Source organism: Myotis daubentonii, chromosome 12, assembly GCF_963259705.1.
Source record: "Myotis daubentonii chromosome 12, mMyoDau2.1, whole genome shotgun sequence".
NCBI lineage: Eukaryota > Metazoa > Chordata > Mammalia > Chiroptera > Vespertilionidae > Myotis > Myotis daubentonii.
Genome location: NC_081851.1, coordinates 69,298,830 through 69,318,820, shown reverse-complemented (window position 1 = coordinate 69,318,820; position 19,991 = coordinate 69,298,830). Strand labels below are relative to the sequence as shown.

At 48.6% G+C, this 19,991-nt stretch overlaps 1 protein-coding gene across 2 annotated transcripts in view; it reads right to left on the bottom strand.

Moving 5' to 3' along the window:
- Positions 1 to 1,028: 1,028 nt before the first annotated feature.
- KIF3C (kinesin family member 3C) overlaps positions 1,029 to 19,991 on the bottom strand; it is a 41,994-nt gene continuing 23,031 nt past the window's right edge. For both annotated transcript variants that reach the window (XM_059660361.1, XM_059660362.1), the window contains exons 5-11: positions 13,243 to 13,344; positions 12,423 to 12,545; positions 11,249 to 11,367; positions 10,687 to 10,803; positions 4,057 to 4,165; positions 3,708 to 3,880; positions 1,029 to 3,486 (exon numbers count right to left, since the gene is read on the bottom strand). In XM_059660361.1, the coding sequence (XP_059516344.1) occupies positions 3,393 to 3,486; positions 3,708 to 3,880; positions 4,057 to 4,165; positions 10,687 to 10,803; positions 11,249 to 11,367; positions 12,423 to 12,545; positions 13,243 to 13,344 (837 nt within the window). In that variant the 3' untranslated portion in view covers positions 1,029 to 3,392. The remainder of the gene's footprint in view (positions 3,487 to 3,707; positions 3,881 to 4,056; positions 4,166 to 10,686; positions 10,804 to 11,248; positions 11,368 to 12,422; positions 12,546 to 13,242; positions 13,345 to 19,991) is intronic.

Below are 19,991 nucleotides of genomic sequence, written 5' to 3'. Positions count from 1 at the left end.
TCCAGCGTTATTACTAACCGTTAGCCAAGGCTCCGCACACCCCGTTTTATTGCGCTCCACTTTATTGTGCTTCCTAGGTGTTGCGTTGTTTTTGCAAATTAAAGGCAAGATCCTCCATGACAAAAAAGATTTGAACTCTCTTTATGATAGTAGTCTGGCACTGAGCCCATAGTATCTCTGAAGTATAACTATAGTCAGTTGCCCCAAATGCCACCTATAAACCAGCAGCAATTATTCCCACTTGGGAGGATAAAATGAGCCTAACACAACACCTGGCAAATCCTGCTCAAAAAGCAGAACACCCCCCCCCCCCCCCCCCGCAAGCTGGAACCGTGTCACAGGCAGGGCTGGAGCCTGGTGTGGAGGCAGGGAGCCCCTCCAGGAAAACTGTCATTGCCAAAACAATGGTTCACGGCTGTGTTGTGCAACAGACCAACCTCGTACTCTCCTGGGAGTCAGGGGCTCTGTGTTTGTTTTCTTAGCAGCAACTACTTTTCATTTCCTATGAGACCTCCATGCTAGAGGGAGCCAATCGCTAGAACCCAAAAGGGAGGGAAAGAGGCCCTGGGAAGAGACCAAAAGGGAAAGGTAGTCTTTATTTTAATCTGACACCCACCATGTGCCAGGTGCATCTATGTGCTTTACCGTACACAAATCATTCGCTGTTTTAGCCTCTCTTGGCTGATAAATGGAGGCGTAGTTGGGGCAGAGCTGTCAAATGCTATTGACAGTTTATCTGGACAGCATCTAGGCAGTTCTGAAATCTGCTAATAGTTCAGAATTAACGGGGTGGGGACGCTACCAGAACATGAACAGCTGCTGCCTTGGCTCTGGCACAGACTTCAGCCTGGAGCCTGGGACCTTCCTCTCAGCCGTACTGGGCAGACGGGTCCCCTTTTATTAACTGCAGCTGGGCTCCCTGTGCCATTGAACCCACATTAGGAAAACAAGGGAGAGAGAGATGGGAGAAAATAAAAATGGGAGTAAAAGTAGAAAGAAACAAAGGGAAGAGAAGGCCGGCAACCAACTCGGTAACGATACTCATTCCTTTATTATTGACTGTTAAGTTGAACAGGGCTGGGGCCTGCAGGCTGCTGGCAGCACCAGGGTGCAGGTGCATTTCTTGTCATCTAAGCCAAGGAGATAGAGGGCAATGTTTTATATATATATATTTATATATTACATATGTAATATACGGGCCACTGCATCAGCTGTTGTCCTAAATAAAGACCATCGCGACAGACATGGAAATTTGGTCCTAATCAGGGCCCTTACTTTGTCAACCAAATGTCTGATACATCGAGAGAGAAAGAGAGAGAGAGAGAGAGAGAAACAGAGAGGCCGAGATCCAACCACCCCAGTGGCCCTGTTCCCAGCATATCTTACGCCGAGTGTAGAGTATTCCCGGTGGAGTTAAACACACACAAACACGCACACACATACGCACATACACAAAACTGCAGGCAGGAGCTCCTCCTCTGACCACACCTCGGGCCCAGCCCTCAGACCAGGGGCGGTGAACTTGGGTAGATTGTGCTATAAGACTGTGAGGGTCAAGTGACCAGACAATGCAGAGTCAATGTGTCCAAGTGCGAATGGGGTGACATGTGTTGCTTCATCCACAAACGAGAAGGAGGTCACTGGGAGAGGCTGCTCAATGCAGACCTGGAGGCCCCCTGTGCCCAGGCCACCTGGGGGATTTCTACATACAACTCCTGTCCCAGCCTCAGCCGAATCAAGTATCTGAATTCTGAGTCTCAAATAATCTCTTGGGCTCTGATGAAAAAATGTTATATCCTTGATGGACAGGAGCAAATGGCAATTGAATTTGCCCAACCATCTAGTCCAGAAATTGCAGCAGAAATGGCAGCATATTGATTAAAAAAAACACACACAAAACCCATAGTTGGTCCTCAGAGCAGAACTTGAAAAGTGTAAAAAGGGTTAATTTCCTGATGGAAAGAGAATAACCAGGCAAACAGCCCCACCACCACCTCCCACACACTAAATTTCAGGCAAATCAGTCAATTTTATGATTTTATATAATGACTAAATTCCTCATATTCTAGGAATTGCAGACTCCCATTAATAGGGCATTTTAAAATCCTAAACCATTGGTTTTCTCCCATGATTACCTCTTCAACCCTCCACAAACACACATACTTAAAAAGTCAATGAAAATTAATCTCTTTTCTTTTTTTGGTAGAAATTTACTTATCACTTGAGATACCTGGAGACATCTTGGGATGTCACAAAAGAAGACGGAGAGCACTTCCTTAGGGACCAATGTGCACAATGCCGAAGATGGGGTTGGTTAGTTTTCCACAAAACAGAGCCCAACACAGGTGACTCAGAAGCAGGGGTAATAGGCCAAGCTGGCAGATCGTGCCGGGTCTCCGTCTCCTGTGCTAAATGAAGGGGGAAGCAACAGGTTCCGATACCTTTGTGTAGCCGGGGGGATACTGACATCGCTCCCTCCACTATGAACTGGGATCCAGGCAGCTACAGGGAAGACATTTGAAGCAGGAAGGAGCAGCATCTCAAAAACAGGGAGTTGGCTTGACCACTTGTTGACCAACGTTACTTCTCGGAGGGGCACAGACACAAAGGACATGGGAGGAGAGGAGGGACTTCCCTTGGTGACTGTCCACAGTGTCTCCATTACTGTTCCATTTCCTGCGGGTCCGAGGAGGCAGCAACTGGTTGGTTCCCAACTCCTACCCGAGGCTTGGGAAGGTGCGCAGGAAGCAGTCTGGGAAGCCATGGGTTCTTGGCAAGCTGAAGAGCAGGGGCTGGGAGGGTGAGGTCTTTCAAGTCTTTGAGAAGGAGCCCGAGAAGCTGAACAAGGTTTTCTGAGGCCCAGAAAGTGCTGGGAGCACTGTCAGGCCCGCTCCTGTCCTCAGGGGCACCCAGCATTTTCCCAGTCCCAGAAGGTGCTTAGGAGCTGCTCACCATCCGCATAGGAGGAGATGGAGATTTTGGAGACAGGTAGAAAAAGTCCTCTCTTCTCAGGCACTGGCCACCTTCCCTTCTGGGGAGAATGAACAGGGGGGAGCCTGAGGTCTGACTCGGGGGGTGGGGGGTCTAGAGTCAGCAGAAAAGGAGGCTATGCAGTGACCACGGCAGGCTCAGGCGCGGGCCTCTCCCTGACACGAACTGAGCTCCATGAATAAATAACATTAATTAAATAAAGGAGGCTGAGAAGAGCAGGCAGAGGCACGGTCTGCCAGAGTCTCACCCCCTCACACATACAAACACGCACATGCGCGTACACACACACACACACACACACACACACACACACACACACACACCAAGCGGCAGATGAGATGATCCAGGGTTGGTGGGCCCATCCCAGGCGTCTGTCAGACGGGCAGCCTAACTGAAGGTTGTCACTCATGGTCTAGCACTGTCGCGGGGCGCAGAGCAGCGGAGGCCAGTGAGGCGTGTGCGGTGGAGGGTGGAGGCCGCTGAGGACTCTGGCACCTGCAGGGGGTGGGGACAGTGGGTGAAAGGGGAGGTTGGGAAAGTGCAGGAAAGAGGGCAGTGAGGACCGTCCATTCTCTCACCCTATTGCTGTAGAAACTCCTCCCCCACAGCCCCCGTCATCACCCCCCTTCACAACCTCCCGGTAGCCCCGTAGCCCGTGCAGTCCCCCTGCCTCCGACCCTGAGGCCACTGCCCACTCTGGTCACGGTGGTACTGACCAGGATCTGGATTTTCGAACTTTTGATGTGGAGGGTCTTTCCAGAAAGCTGTCCAACCGCATGAGCCTCTCCATGTGTAGTGCACGGGGATCTTGGTCTTGGTCATGAGAGAATTCCATCTCAAAGACAGTGGGAGGGGACACATCCAACTCCAGAAACATTATGTTTTCAGCCTGTGGTAGGAGCATCATACCAGACATAAGCAGCAGCCCACGACTGTACCTTCTGGGCACTCAGTAAATACCGGGTGTAGCAAGGGTGATGAGGTAGGTGGAGGCAGCAGAGGCTGTGAGCATCACCTCCCCTGGGCTCGCTCTCCCCTCCCCCCTTCTACTTTCCAGCTTCTTACCCTGTACCTGGGGTGGGACCCCATTGCCATGGCAACCCGAGCATACTGGCTGATAGGCCTCTTGTAGCCCACTGCAGAGGTTGGTCGCTTCTTCATTTGGCTGTTATTGCTGTAGGGGAGAGGCTATATTAGAATGGATTTCCTTCAAACACAAAGGGAAGATGATATTCTGAGGAAGTAAGTATCATTCAGGTAGACAGGAGGCCCTGCAGACTACAGGTTCTGGAATTTTCTTCTCTTTGCTCTAATGTAACCTCACAACTAAAAGTAGTATAGCATAGAAAAACAAACAAAAGCAGTATAACACAAGGAGGCACATGTTTCTTCACTCTTGTTGCTTCAATTATTTCCCACAGTACCAAGGGTTGCTTGAGGACTGGAATGAAAAAATCAAATTCAATTTTTTTTTTTAGCTTTCAGATTCATATACTAATTTCACATACTCCACAAAACCACTGATGACTGGTGGTTCTGCTTCTCATTTTCCTTCATAGGAGTTAGCACAACAAAATGACTAAAAACTCAGGCTTGAAATGCAAGGGTCCAAAAATAGCCAAAACAATCTTGAAAAAGAACAAAGTTGGAGGACTCACATTTCCCAATTTGAAAGCTTATTACAACGTTATAGTAATCAAGGCTATATGGTACTGGCATGCAGACAGATACATGTATCAATGGAATAGAATGGAGAGCCTAGAAATAAAGTGTCATATTTACCATAATTAATTTTCTATACGGGTACCACGACCATTTAATGGAGAAAGAATAGTCTCATCAATAAATGATACTGGCAAAGAACATATAAACATAGCCATGGACACAGACAACATGTGGTGAGGGACAGACGGAGGGGAAGGTAGGGTCTAGGTAGAGGGGGGTAAAGCGGTGGAGGCGGGGAGGAATAGGGGACATCCGTAATAAGGTCAACAATAAAAATAAAATATAATTTTTAAAAAGTGATACTGGGTCAACTGCATTATGCACAGGCAAAAAAAATGAGGTTGGACCCTTACCTTGCACCAAATATAAAAATTAACCCCAAATGGATCATAGACTTAAATGTAAAAATCTAATCTATAAAACTTTTCAAATAAAACATAGTAGTAAATCTTTATTCTCTTAAGTTATGCAATAGTTTCTTACCTATGACATCAAAAGCTCAAGTAACTAATGAAAAAAAATAGATAAATAAGACTTTATGAACACTACAAACTTTTTGCTTCAAAGGAGAGTAGAAAGAAAGTGAAAAGACAACCTACAAAATGGGGGGAAATATCTGCAGATCATGTATTTGATAAGGAACTTGTATCCAGAATCTATCTATAACTTTTATAAATCAACAACAAAAAAGACACACAACCCAGTTTTAAAATGGACAAAGAAGCTGCATAGCCATTTACAAACGGCCAGTGAGCACAGGAAAGGTGCTCAACATTATTAATTACAGTCAAACCTCGTTTCTCGAACGTCTCCCATCTCCAACAATTTGGTTCTCGACTGTTCACACAAAAAATGTCTCGGTTGTTGACCCAAACTTCAGTTTTCAACCTGACAAGCCTTTCGTGCTGAACTGAACCAGTGACTTCTTGGTTCCTGGGTTAACGCTCAACCACTGAGCCACACTGGCTTGGGCATATTTTAAGATAACAATATAATATATATATATATATATATATATATATATATATACACATTTTTTAAATATATATTTTTATTGATTTCAGAGAGGAAGGGAGAGGGGGAGAGAGAGAGAGAGAGATAGAAACATCAATGATGAGAGAGAATCATTGATCGGTTGCCTCCTACATGCCCCCCACTGGGGACCGAGCCCACAACCCAGGCATGTGCCCTTGACCGGAATTGAACCTGGGACCCCTCAGTCCGCAGGCCAATGCTTTATGCACTGAGCCAAACCAGCTAGGGCAATGCATATATATTTTTATGTATATATTCTCTTGTTGATGGTTATCTAGGTTGATCCCTCCCTCCCCCCCATTAAATACATTAAATACAGTGCTGCTGTGAACATTTCTGTACAGGTATCTTCAAGTATATATTCAACAGATTCCTGGGGGTAAATACCCAGGAATGGAATGGTCGCATTATAGGGTATGTGCATTTCAACTTTACTAGATATTGCCAAGTTGCCTTTCAAAGTAGTTATTCCTATGAAAGTTTCCATTGCCAACTCATGGTATGTCAGAATTTTTACTTTCAGCAATTTGATGAGTATGATGTATTGCTTTATTATTAGAAACAAACAGAAAAAGATAGAAAAGAATACAAGAAAGTTATTTTAATTAAAAAACAAACAAAAAAAACCCACACAGGTTTTGGAGGAAGACGGACTGGGGTTTGAATGTTGGCTCTGGGAGCTTTGAGACCTCGGGAAGTGGCTTCCTCTCTCTGAGCCTCGGCTATGGCAGCCTGTCCTCCAGCAAGGCTGAGATGAACCAAGATAAACACCGAGCACGGGACACCGCAAGGACTCTGCACATGGCCCCTGCGATGGTGATTTATTCTCAATGCCACTTGCTAATTTCAAGCAGGGACACAAATGAGCAATGAAAGAAGCCAAAAGGCAGACAGAAGAGGGGATGAAACAGGCAAGTAATTCACAGGTAGGACGCTCTGTCCTTGAATAGAACGAGCCAGGCAGGAGCCCACGAACAATGCCTGCCGTCTGCAGCGAGAGTGGTAGCATCCTTGTGGTTCATTTTATGAAAGGTAAAAGAGGAGTGCGGGGCCCCACCTGGGGTCCCTGTTGACTCCTCTTTATGGAGGAGGGCAAGCAAGGATGAGGCTGCAGAAGCCCCACCTCTCGGACTCTGCTGGGCTCTGTGCACCCGAGAGACCAGCATCGTGACAGCTCGGAGGGCAGCGGGGAAATTAGTAAAATAATAGCTAAGCATTTATAAGGAGAGCCTACAGATCCCATTTGAATTGGACCACAGCCTCCTGAGGTGCAGACAGGGCAGACACCATGCAGTCTTTGGTGTCCAAGGTCATCCAATTAGGAAGAGACAGGAACTGAACCTTCCCGGATATTCCACGATGCGGTACTGTCTCAGGAGTACACGTGAACCGGCCTGGGGCTGAGGGGCGCCTTGAAGGCTGCAGGCTCTGGGAACAGGACAGAGGACATGGCTGGGCGGGGTGAGCAGAGCAGTGGATCAGAGTGAATTGGCAGCCTGACCCTACAAAGATGCCAGGGCTATTCTGGGTGGCATGCGGGAAGAAGGGGCTGGGGGAGGGGAGTCTGTAATTGGGACACCAAACTCCCCACCTACTCCCTCTTCTGCCCCAGGCCTACTTTCCGTGATTGACCCTGTGCAGTAGGCTAAAGAGCTAAAGTTACAATAGAATTTTGTCAACTGTAAACCATGCGCTACAGACACTGCCCAATATCCAACCCTTAGAAGATAATTTTGTATAAACACAATTAAAAATAAGGTCTATTATGAGAAATAAAAAATGAAAAGGTCATACTTGAAAAAGTTATTGCTAGAGCTGGTTGAAAAATTGTTGGTGATGAAGGAAGGCACCTCACCTGGAGATGTTGTGTATCAACCAGTAACCACATAGAGATAATGGTGGAAAAATAAAAGATAGACTCCAAAATAAGCTGATATGGGCATGTTTCAAGAGTTGCCTGACAGCCCTAGCCGGTTTGGCTCAGTGGATAGAGCATCGGCCTGCAGACTGAAAGTCTGGGTTTAATTCCAGTCAAGGGCACATGCCGGATTGAGGGCTTGATCCCCAGTAGGGGGCGTGCAGGAGGCAGCTGATTATGGATATTTTTATCTCTCTATCCCTCTCCCTAAAATCAACAAAAACAGGGTTTTTAAAAATTAAATAAAATATAGCCCTTCTCAGTTACAGATTATAGAAGACTAAAGAAGCATGACAAATGCAATGCACCATCTCAGGTGTGTGGATTGGGGGAGGGGGAGGAAACGGCCATAAAGGACATTATTGTGGCACTGGCTAAAACTGAACATTGTTTATATAATAGTATTGTGTTGATATAAAATTTCCTAAGTTTGATCATTGTATTGTGGTTATGTAAGACAATGTCCTCATTTTTAGGAAATACAAGTGATGGGCTAGGACATCCGCCACTTAATCTCAAAGGGTTGGGGTGGTGGGGTGAAGGAGTTATTAATAAAACAAGAGGTGGTAAAATATTAATTGGTGAATTTTCATGAGGGTATATGGGAATTCTTTGTATTATTCTTGCAATTCTTATTTTTCAAAATAAAAAGTTTAAAAAACACATCCCTTCCTCAGGTTCTCTCTCATCCCATATTTAGCCAACACAAAGAAATTCCTCCATCTGCAAACTTGAAACTGAAGTTTTCTAAGCACAAGATAACCCTAGAGCGGAAGCTTCACTAGCATTTCCTTCCAGCAGAGGGCGCTGGAGTAGTAGTTTTTGAGCCCGGCTTCCTTGTTGGAAGCCTTACCTGGAAGCTTTGGGGAAAAAAAAAAAATTGTCCTGGGATCCACCCAAGACCCTTTAAATCAGGCGCTTTGTAGCGCTGCTTACAGGTGATTCTAGCTTCGGCCAGGGTGGAGAATGTCTGCATTAGATGCTGTACTACTGTGGGTCTCTACCGGGATTGGAAAGGTAGATTTTAAGTGCAAAATGACACGATTGAGAAGTCTTCTACTCATGAACTTGCCCCTTACAAACCTGTGTAGTGTCACCTTGGGCAGGATCAGCCTTTCAGAAAGTAGTCAGATGAAGCGGCATCTGATGCTCCAGTGAGAAGCTACAGACCTACACAGCTAGCCTCCCAACCCCGCTTAGGGGAGACTCCCGCCCTCTCTGGGCATTAATATTTGTGGACAGAGAGAGCAAAGAATCTCTGGGCAAGTGCACTGGTATTTGGCCTCCTAAATACCTCCATGTGCATCAGTGAGTCTACAGGACTAACACACAATCAAGGTGTCAGCAGGACTGGTTTCTTCTAGCAGCTCCAGGGCGGAGTCTGTTCCTTGCCAATGCCAACCTCTAGAGCAGCGGTTCTCAACCTGTGGGTCATGACCCCTTTGACGGTCGAATGACCCTTTCACAGGGGTCGCCTAAGACCATCCTGCATATCAGATATTTACAATACGATTCATAACAGTAGCAACGAAAATAATTTTATGGTTGGGTCACAACATGAGGAACTGTATTTGAAAGGCCAGCCAAAAGGTTGCCCTAACCGGGTTGGCTCAGTGGATAGAGCGTCGGCCTGCGGACTGAAGGGTCCCAGGTTCGATTCCAGTCAAGGGCATGTACCTTGGTTGCGGGCACATCCCCAGTAAGTGGTGTGCAGGAGGCAGCTGATCAATGTTTCTCTCTCATCGATGTTTCTAATTCTCTATCCCTCTCCCTTCCTCTCTGTAAAATATCAATAAAATATATTTTTTAAAAAATAAAGGGCCAGAAGGTTGAGAACCACTGCTCTAGAGGCTATGGGCATTCCTCAGAAATCTTTGCCTCACAGCTATGTCACTGTGGTCTCTTGTTTCTGTTGTCACATCTCTTACTTCTAGCGTCTCATCTTCCTCTGCCTTCCTTTTTTAAGGACACTTGTGATTACATTTAAGGTCCACCTGGATAACACAGGATACTCCTCCTCAAGCCCCTTAATTTCATCAGACCTGCAAAGTCTCTTTTGCCAGATAAGGTAATTTTCACAGGTTCCAAGGACCTAGAGAGCAGAAGCCTCACTAGCATTTCTTTGGAGGCCATTACTCAGTGTTCCACAACGGTAATTTAAAGATTCTGCATATCCTTTTTTAGTTAATAGTGTAGTAATTTATTTAATGTGAAATCTGTAATCAATTGTATGAACTTGTAATTTGTAGTAATTTGCTTAATATGTCCATCACTAAGCTTAATATATAAATTGAATGAAAATATATACTAATTTAAAAATAAACCTTCAATACACACAGATTTTCAATGAAGGGACAGTGGTCCAGCTGAGTGAGGCAGTTACTCTGTTGGGTTTGACTATCCGGCCTTGTTCTTCATGGCTACCAGCAGAGGGAGCTGCACACCCACCCAGTGGACTCAAATACCTAAGGGCTAGGATGTGGAAACAGGTGGAAATGCTGAATCATGGAGCTGAGTGAAGCTATAAAGACTGGGTCCCACCTCTATCATTTCCTGATCTAGTTACTTTCCTGTATTCCCCCCCGGACTTGTGTGCTGACTGAGTTGGATTTACCTGCTGTCTGCAGAGTCTCCCATTGTGCCCAACACACAGGAAGGTAAATATTAACTATTGCTGCTGCTCTTGGCACCAGACAAATGAAAATTCATCAGACTGGCCAAATGTTAGCATTCACTGGGATTGCCAAGAGGCTGAGATGCTCATCCGCACCTCCCCCCTCTCTTCAGGCCTGTCATATAAAATTTTCTGCATCCCAGGCCAAGGAGACATTTTTTGGGGGGGTAGGGGGACACCATTCCTTCATGAAGACCCTTACATCAGGTCCTGGAAAATCCATCCTCCATCTGAATCATCCTCTTCGCTCTCCAATCTATAGAAACCTGTCTCCCCACAGGCCCCTGGCCACCTCCACCCTGGCCCAAGTCCTGAGGCCCAGGCGACTGGGTGAGAGACTCACACGCCGGCTGGCACTAGTGGCTGGAACTTCCACTGCTCCTCCTCACAGTCCAGGAAGAGCCGGTTCATGATCTTGTTCTTCTCCTCAGGGGGGATGAAGTTTTCAATAATTAGGTACCTGGGAGCAGAAAGGAGGTAGGGATGGGAATTGGGGAGAGGGACCCCACACGTATCTGTGAAGTTGAAGGGTCAGAAGAAGCAAAGAGGCAGAAGGAAGGGACACAGGCGGAGAAACCACAATGTTGGGGGAGGGGAAATAGCAGGCCTTGAACATCACTTCTAACTCAAAGAGTGCCGGTTCAGGGCCAAAGGGGTTCCTTCTGGCCAGCACCCAGCCTGCACTTTGGGGGAGTTCATCAAATGCAGGCTGGGGAGGGAAGGAGGTAGAAGAAACTCCAGAACCTGGGCCTCTCCCTCATCCCTCCGGCACGTTATTCCTAAGACACATGGACTTATGGGTGACAGGCGGAAGGAGGCCTTCAGGAAAGAGAAAATCCTGTCGGGAGAAGCTCGGGGCCCACGGGCTGGCTGTGGACCAGGAATGGGAAGAGGAGGGAGCCTACTTGAGCTTGAGCTCCCGGGTCTGCTCATTCTGCGCCTCCTCCAGGTCCTGCCGCACACGGATGTACTCGTCATGCTGGTCCTGGATCTCCGCCTTCACCGCCTGCAGCTTGGCGTAGAGCTGGGTGGGGACAGGTGCAGCTCAGAGGCCACCCGGGCTCAGGGTCCCAGGCTCAGCACAGGATGAGGCCAGGGCCCGGTCTGAATCTCCCTCCCGCGGCTCCACCACCAGTCAGGACAGGCGATCCAAAGGCTGCCCTGTCCCTCCTGCATGCTGGCCTGTTACCTGCTCTCTCAGCTGCTGTTGGCAGCATGGAATGTTCAAACTGGAAGGGACTCTGGGGACCTTTTGGCTCAACACCGTCTTTCTATAGGTGAGGAAACTCATGCGCAGACTTGCTCAAGGTCACAAAACCAGTTAATAGAAGAGCCAGAATCAGGGCCTAAGTCCAGGGCTTAGGCAGTGGAGGGGGTCTAAGCCAGTTTGGAAGGTGAAGCACCCCACTCCTCCCTCTCCAGGGGTTCTCAGAAGTGGGGGTGTGGAGGGCAGCACTGACCCCGCTGCCCCACTCCCAGCCACGGAGGGTGTGTCCCTGGAAACTGCCAGGGACTGGGCCGCTGCCTGGCCTGCTCTGGGGCAGCCACATCAGCAACCATAGGAGCTCTCCAGGTTCTTACTAGAATCCAGGCTGAGACTTGCAGCTTCCTACCCTCGACCCTCATCTCATGCACACACGTTTTCCCGGCATTGCCTTTGCAGGGTTCTGGTGATGATAGTCTCATCCCTTCACATGCTCTTGAGGGCCCTGTGTTTCCTTCTTGGAGCTCCCCCAGGCTCACCACTCCCCTGGCCCTGCTCCAGGCCCCGCTATCCAAACTGTGATTCACTGGCGACACTGTAAAAGGGGAAGTTACCCAGGACCATGAGGACAATCACCCTGAAGACCAGAAATGACGGTGTTCCCAGCCCATCAGGCCTAGCCTGACCCAGGAGAAACAGCTCTGTTCCACCCTAACACCAACCCCTGCCTTCTCCGCTCCTCACCCCCAGCAGCCCAGGCAATGTCACTGGGTTCAGCAGTTCAAGCAAAGTGGGGAGAGGACCTAAAAGACACACCCCTTGGAGAGGTGACTGTCCCTCACACCCCCAGACCCCGTCCTGCTGTGGCATCTCACCTTCTTGAGTTTCTTGGTTTTGACCTCCACCTCCTGTTGCAGGGATGTGTAGGTGCCCCGGAGCTCCATGGTCTCCTCATCTCGGAGCATCATCTCCTGCTGCATCTCCCGCTCGCGGCGTTTCTAGGCCAGTGCAGGGCATAGGGGCTCAGAGCAGCAGCACATACCAGGGAAGGTCAAGGGAGCTCAGGGACAGGCTCACTCTGCCTCCCATGGGCATGGCTTCCCTATGGCCCCAGCTGCCAGGAGGGAGAAGGGACAGTAGCATGGCCCTCATCCATGGCTCCCACCCCAACCTCAGTGGAGCCTCTCCTCTCTGAACCTTCTTCTCAGCTCCTATTGCCATGCCTTTCCTAGGCACTGCCCCTGGGGATGGAGACCCAGCCCTCGTCACTGGCACATTCCAGAGGTGTCAACCACTTACACAGATGTCTGCATACGGGCTTCCCAGCCGCCTCACCATCTCCCCACCTAGTGTTACAGTTGACTGGTAAGAGCAACAAATTGTGGTTCGTGATGATTCAGGACATAGCCATACACTTGGCCAAGGACTCGCACCTTGTGGAAGGCCCAGGAATGCGTATCAGGTGCTGTGGAGGCTGACATGGTGGAGAGCCACCACTTTCTCTCACCCACCAGCTAGCAGTGCCCCTGCCAGAGACAGGCCCTGGGCTGGTGGACCCATGGGATCCAGGGCAGCTTGTCTTAGGTTCTCGGCGCTGGTCCACATATCCTGAGTCAAGGATGGCTTACTGCCCCATGCCCCTCAGACATGACCTCAAGGCCATGCGCCCCCAGGGACCTGAAGCCCCAGCCCTACCTGCTCAGCAATCTCCTGCCTCTTCAGTTCCAACATCTTTTGCTGCTCGTTTGTGTGATCCATGATGTTCCTGCCCCCGATGAGCAGCTTGCTCTCCATGGCCTGGGGATACAGATGGGGTTAGAGACAGGCTTTTTAAAGGGGCACAGGATCCCCAGGCTGAGAGGTTCTGCTTCCCTGCTCTCTGTGGTCCTTCCAAGAAGGGACACAAGACGTGTCCCAATAGGGCCTCCAACAAGAAGGAAGTGTTTTCCTCCAGCTTCTTGGGCCCCAGCACAAGGCGACCATTGTTGGCAGGACCATTGGGTGAGAAAAGGAGAGGGAATCCCTCAGGGGACATAGGGCACCTGATCTGTTTGCTTTGGATCCAGATGGAAGGTGGTTCACAGGCCTGGCGGGGGGGCGGGGGGGGGGCGGGGGGTGCAGATGGCAACCTAATCCTGGCGATCAGCACCCAGCTGGTGCTCAGGAGGGGGAGCTCAGAAGATAGTCACTGGGCGGCCCAGCTTTTTGGATGACTGTCTCCCGATGCAGGAAGAGGGATCTCAACACAGGCAACGGAAGAGCCTAGTTGTAGGCGGACATGGAAAGCAGAAGAAAAGCCAAAGGCAGAAGACTCTGTAATACTAAGGGGCACATGGGGCCCCGGAGGCACATAGCTTTGGAGATGGCCAGACAGACGGGGTTCTACCCACTAACTGCAAAGCCTTGGCCAAGTTACCCGCTTCAGTTCTCACATCTAACATCAGCACCGACTATGACCCAGGATGGCTGCCAAACATGTGCTAGGGGCTGAACTAGACCCTTAACAGACATTATCTCTGTCCTTACCCCGAGAGAGGTAGTATTACTTTCTCTGTTTTTAAATTTTTAAAAATTTATTTTAGAGAGAGAGGAAGGGAAAGAGAGGGGGAGGGAGGGAGGGAGGGAAAGAGAGAGAAAGAGAGAAAAACATCAATTGGCTGCCTCCTGCACATCCCCCCTGGGGATCGAGCCCACAACCAGAGCATGTGTCCTGACCAGGAATCGAACCAGTGACCTTTTGGTACCTGCCGCACTGGCCAGGGCTACTCTCCCTCTTTAACAAAGGAAGAAATTGAGGGGAACTAGCCTCAGGTCATGCAAGTAGTTAACAAACCCCCTCCATCCCCCACACCCCCACTCCCGGTCTCACTGTGGAAGTGCCTAGCCCAGTGCTTGGCACAGACATTCCATGGGTGCCTGCTGACTCTGAAGCTTAAATGGTAACAGATTTGTGTGAGCTGTGTAAATTGTGACTACATGAAATGCATTTTCACTGTTGCTAGTCAGAGGTGCTGCCCCAGGGCACTCCAGCTGTCCTCTGATTTCATCCCAGGCTTCCTGGAAGGCTGAAATCACCTTGAGCCACCAGGAAACACTGGCTGTCTCCTCACTGGAATTTTTCCGAGTGGAACGAGCTGAGCTGCCTGAGCACTTTCAAAGCAGTGGGTGCTGTCAGAAGGGGACCCCTATGCCACCTGTGAGACCCATCACTGGGGACAGAGCAAGGCAGGGGTTAAGGGTGCATTTGGGAGGTCAGAGGTTGAAATATGTGAAGGTGCCAGAGGACACTGAGCAAAGTTGGGTCAGTTAGAGCAGCCCCATGCAGCCTTGAGGCCAAGGAGAGAGCTGCTGCAGGGAAAGGCGCCCTCCAGTGGCTGCCTGTCCTCGCTACCACACCACAGCCACCTGCTGCACTTGAACCTTCCCAGGCCCTGCTTGGGGTTAATGTCTCACCATTCACCCCCCCATAGATCACAGGCCTGAACTCATCCTAGACTCCCCTTTCACTCAAGGTGGGCGAGCAACTCCTTACATTCTGTGTCCTAGGCACCTTGCCTACCTCACCCGAGTGCCCGCCCTGCATCTCACACACCTCCCAACATCGGCCAGTCCTCAAATCCCATCAGGTCTGTCTTCTTGGTGTGGCCCACACCATTCTATTCTTTTCAGCCTCGTGATAGCTGCCGACTTCACTGCGATCCTCAGGACTCACGTGGACCACTGCCATGAGCGAGTCACTGCCTCAGTTTCCCCTTCCATCCATCTCCACATGACACTCAGAGGAGCCACCAGAAACACAAGCCTGAGCGTGCCTCTCCTCTACTGCAAACTCATGCACTCCTTACGGGATAGACACCCAAGTGACAGGCCAGTGGGCTGGCCTAGCCTCCCAGTCTCCTCTTACCGCTTACTCCCCGCCCCCACGGTGTGCTCTGTACTCCTCCAGCTCCCAGGATGTGCTGAGCCTTTCCACCACGCTGCTCTCTCTTCCCACGCCACATCCACCCGGAAAACCGCTACTTCTGCAAAGACGCAGCGTGAGCATCTTGGGACTTTCCTCTGATTCCCTCCACTCGGCACATTCCCTCCACTGGCTTCCTCAATAACCAGGACACCTTCCTGCTGTTCTGCCGTCACATCCCACTATTGGTTTACGTCCTGCCTCTCCTGAGAGCTGCTTCAGGGCAGGAATCATGTCTCATCGATCTCGGTGTCAGGGCTTAGCACAGGGCTAGGCACAGAGTAAGTGCCCAATCAATGTTTGATGAACTGAAAGGAAGCCATGGGGTTGCTCCAGAGGGGGGCTCCAGGTCCTTTCTCTGGGCTCTCTCATCCCAGCTTCAACGGACCAATCCACACTCACTGTTGCAGGGCCAAAGGGCAGAGCAGCAGGGGCTGGGCCTCTTGGGCACCTGTAGGAGGGACTGGCTGGGTGTGAGGAGGGAGAAGGAGAGAAGGCACGAGGAAGCCACCTAGTGCTGTGGGCCATGGATGACGGGTCCCTCCAACTACCGGGGAAGGGAGTCTCGAGGGACCACCACATTCTGGGACGTACTTGGCCACTCCAGCCCAGAGTCCTTGCACTTCCCTTGGCATTGTATTTAACTGCAGTGTTCTTCAGTCTTTGCTAGCTAATAAAAAGACACTAGTTCTCAGACTTGGTTACATATGAAAGCTGAGGCGCTTTTAAAATTCCCAGTGCCAGGCCCACTGCATTATCCCGGTCCCTTCCACTCACAGCTGTGAGAACTAGGACAAGGGCTCTAGCGAAGACCCAACAACAGTAGCTGCCCTGTTGTTTCCTGCCTGATTTAAAGACTGGGCACTGGGGTGGAGAGTGGGAAGCACAGGACAAGCAACCAGGAGGAAGAAACCCATTATTTTCTTTGTACCTACTACGTGCCGGGTTTATCACATCACCTCACATCACATCCCCTTTAAGCAGTGGGTCTCAAACTTCCATGTATATTAGAATCATCTTTGAAAAAACCAGTGCCCAGGCTACACCCCACTGCCAGTTAAACTGGAATGGGGGAGAGAGGGCAGGGGGTGAGGTCCAAGCACTGGTGGTTTTGAAAGGTTCCCAGGTGATTTCACGGCGCAGTCGAATTTGAGAATCGCTGCTTTTTGAAGTCTCCTGAATCAGCATTACTTGGGAGCTTGTTAAAATGCAGAATCTCAGGTCCTACCAGACCCAGTGAATAAAAAAACTGCATTGTAACGAGATCCCAGGTGACTTTAAGGGTCATATTATTAGCACCGTCATTTTTCCAATGAAAACGCAGAGAGGTTAAGTAATCCATCCAAGGTCACATCATGGACATTAAATATAAATGGAGAATCCAGACCCAGGTTGGCCTGGCTCCAAAGCCCATGTTCTTTCTACTGCAGACATTGTGCTGAGTGCTCCAGGAAGCAGAACCTGCTCAAAGAAAAGCAACATGTGTCCAGCAAGAGAAAATCATATCTGACTAATCCCCGAGGTCATTACCATTCATGGGGAAGCCAGTGGCCAGAATTTTAGAGGTTAAAATGCTCCTGGCAAGGTTCTTCATCAGAGGTTATTCAAAGTTACATGGTGGGTGAGGAGATGGAGAAAGGGCAATGTTTTCTCATAACTGAAAGGTGGGTTAACAAAAGAAAACAAATACATGGGCGTCCCTCGAGATGGAAAAGTGTTCAAACGTTAAATGTTGGGGGGACTGATCTCTGTTGGAAAGCGTGCACTGGTGAAATGAAATGCCCAGCTTCACAGATGCTCCCACATCCTTCCCGGGGGTAGCGCACAAGGGAATCTCTAGGCTGGGTGAGCCGACAAAAAATGGCAGATCAGCTTCAATGATAGTTTTACAGTTTGGGAAAAAGTACTTCTAGCCCTACTCATTAAAGGATAGCTATGAGCAATCAGTTATAAGCCAGAAGGGGGGGGCAGGGGAGTAGAGAATCGATCTCTACTGTTCCCAGAAGGCATTGGCTTAATATGCTGCCACAGCTAAAAACGCCAACCGCATCTGGCCAGCCACCATCCTGAAGGCTTTTTAGAAACAAAACAACAAGCATTCTATCCAAATATAAAACCACGACGAAGCTGAATCTGGAGTACTGTGCACAGTTCCCTCCCTGTATCTCCGGGGACACGACGGCAAGAGAACCAGAGGAAGGCGTCTAAAACCATTCAGAGAAGGGCTATTCTAAGAGACTTTAAAAAATAGGACTCTACTCTGCAAAGACAAAGGAAGGTTAGATGCTAGGCCTGGAAACCATACAATCAAGAAAGGTGTGAAAAGCAAAGAGCCAGACCTTTCCAATCCATCCTGGTACACAGAGTAAGAGCTTACACCTTGAGTTTTTAGGAGAAACAAAGGGAAGTTCTACTGTTTACGGGTGATACATTTATGGAATCTGGCATCTCAGGAGCATGAAATCAAATACTTAACAGTTTATGCCCAGCCAGTGTGGCTAGGTGGTTGAGCGTCAACCTGTGAACCAAGAGGTTACGGTTCCATTCCTGGTCAGGGCACTTGCCGGGTTATGGGCTCAGTCCCCAGTGTGGGGTGTGCAGGAGGCAGCCGGTCAATGATTCTCTCTCATCATTGATGTTTCTATCTTTCTCTCCCTCTCTCTCTCTGAAATCAATAAAAAAATATTTTTAAAAATAGAATAAATACTTAACAGTTTATTAAGGAATTCTGGGGACATATTTTTAACCTTTTATTGTCTTCCTCTCCTTTCAGAAAAAAAAAAGCACTAACATAAAAATAACCAGAGAAATAATATGAGAAAATACTTCACATTTTTCTCACCAAAGCTAATCAGCTTCGGTTATATCCCTGTTTTTATCAAATTTTCCATATGCACACATCATTTTTTCATGGCATAAATACAAGCTTATGTCCTGTTATTTCCACTTTATCAAATATTTCAAGCATTGTCTGTTACTTCCATAATGCTGATGATTGTAAATTTAATGATTGCATAATATTTAGAGTGGATAATTTATAATATATCTAATTAACACCCATTATAAGATTATTATTGGTTGTTTACAATGTGTGCAATAAACATCCTTGTCCATATAATTTGCTGCCTTTTTAGGTGACTTTCTTAGAAGGAAATTTCAGGGGTGGGCAAAGGGTTACAAATAATTTGGGTATCTTAGAACACACTGTCAAGTTACCTTCCTAATGGTTCATACCACTTAAACTACTGCCAGCAGTAATAATGGAACCACTTTCATTAGAATATCATATGCATGAGTTCTTATTATTTTTTGATTGTCTATAATAAGAGATATAAAATTGAGCCTCCCTACTTACTTTATACTCCTATACCTTAGAGGCCTGATATCCCCTTTTACAAGATACACTTTTATGCTTTTGGGGGGTGATTTTTAAGTGAGGAGGTAGATCTCTGACTCAAAACAATTGTTTATTTAACCACTTTTCTACCTAACCACACCTAGTACCACGCTCTCCTCATTCAACATTCTGCCTGACAATGCCCAAATTGGTTCAAGAACTAGGTAACCAACCCATTTGGACATTATGAGCCAGAATTTGAGCTGCTAATCAGGCCTGGAATTTGATGCATAAGCCAAGACGACGAGGCCCCCATCCCCATGACAAGATTCCCAGGATTGGGTTCTGTGTTGGTTCTTGCTCATCCACCGTGGTTATGGACCTCTTCTTTAGGATCTCTCCTTCTGGCTGAGCCTGGACTCCATCAAGAGAATTCCTGGACGATGCCTGGCTGCCCATTATCACCCCATTCTGTTTGTTCACTGCCCCAGTGTTTCTCTGCCTGCTCTGCCAGAACCCAGCACAGACGTGGTCTGAATGACAACTGAATCTGCCTTATCGGTTACTCGCCAAACCTTGCCCACTTGCCCAGCCCACACTATCAGCCAAGCCTGCCCGACAGAACCTGTATTGTGCTAGAAGAGGGGGTGGGCCCTGGCACGAAATCTGTGGGTGGGCCTCCATCCAGGTGCAAGGTCTCAGCCCCCTCCCTTTCCTCAGTCTCAATTCATGCCGTCTGCTTCACCCCCACGCTCTGAAATATGTCATGCATGAGCTTCAATTCTTTGCTTAGAAACAGGCTTTTTTTTCTTGCTTTTGTTTGTTATTTTCCCCATTTCTCTGAGGATACCAGTGGCCACCTTCTCCTTTTCCTCAGAGATCCTATCCTTAACTATCACCTACAGAGAGCAGGGAGGGACAGGATGACTTCAGTGCCTAGGCCCACTTCAGGCTGGGGGTAGTAAGCAGAAAGGCAGGAAATATGGGCTTCCTAGTCCCAGGAAAGGTTCTCTGGAGCTCTGAGCTGCCCGAGTTTCTGCCTTTGTGATCTCTTGGACAAAGGAGTACCGGTGGGTGAAGCCTGTGGACAGAACTGGGTTTAGTCCGGGTGGTTCTAAATACATCCAGTGTGGCTAAGAGGTCAGC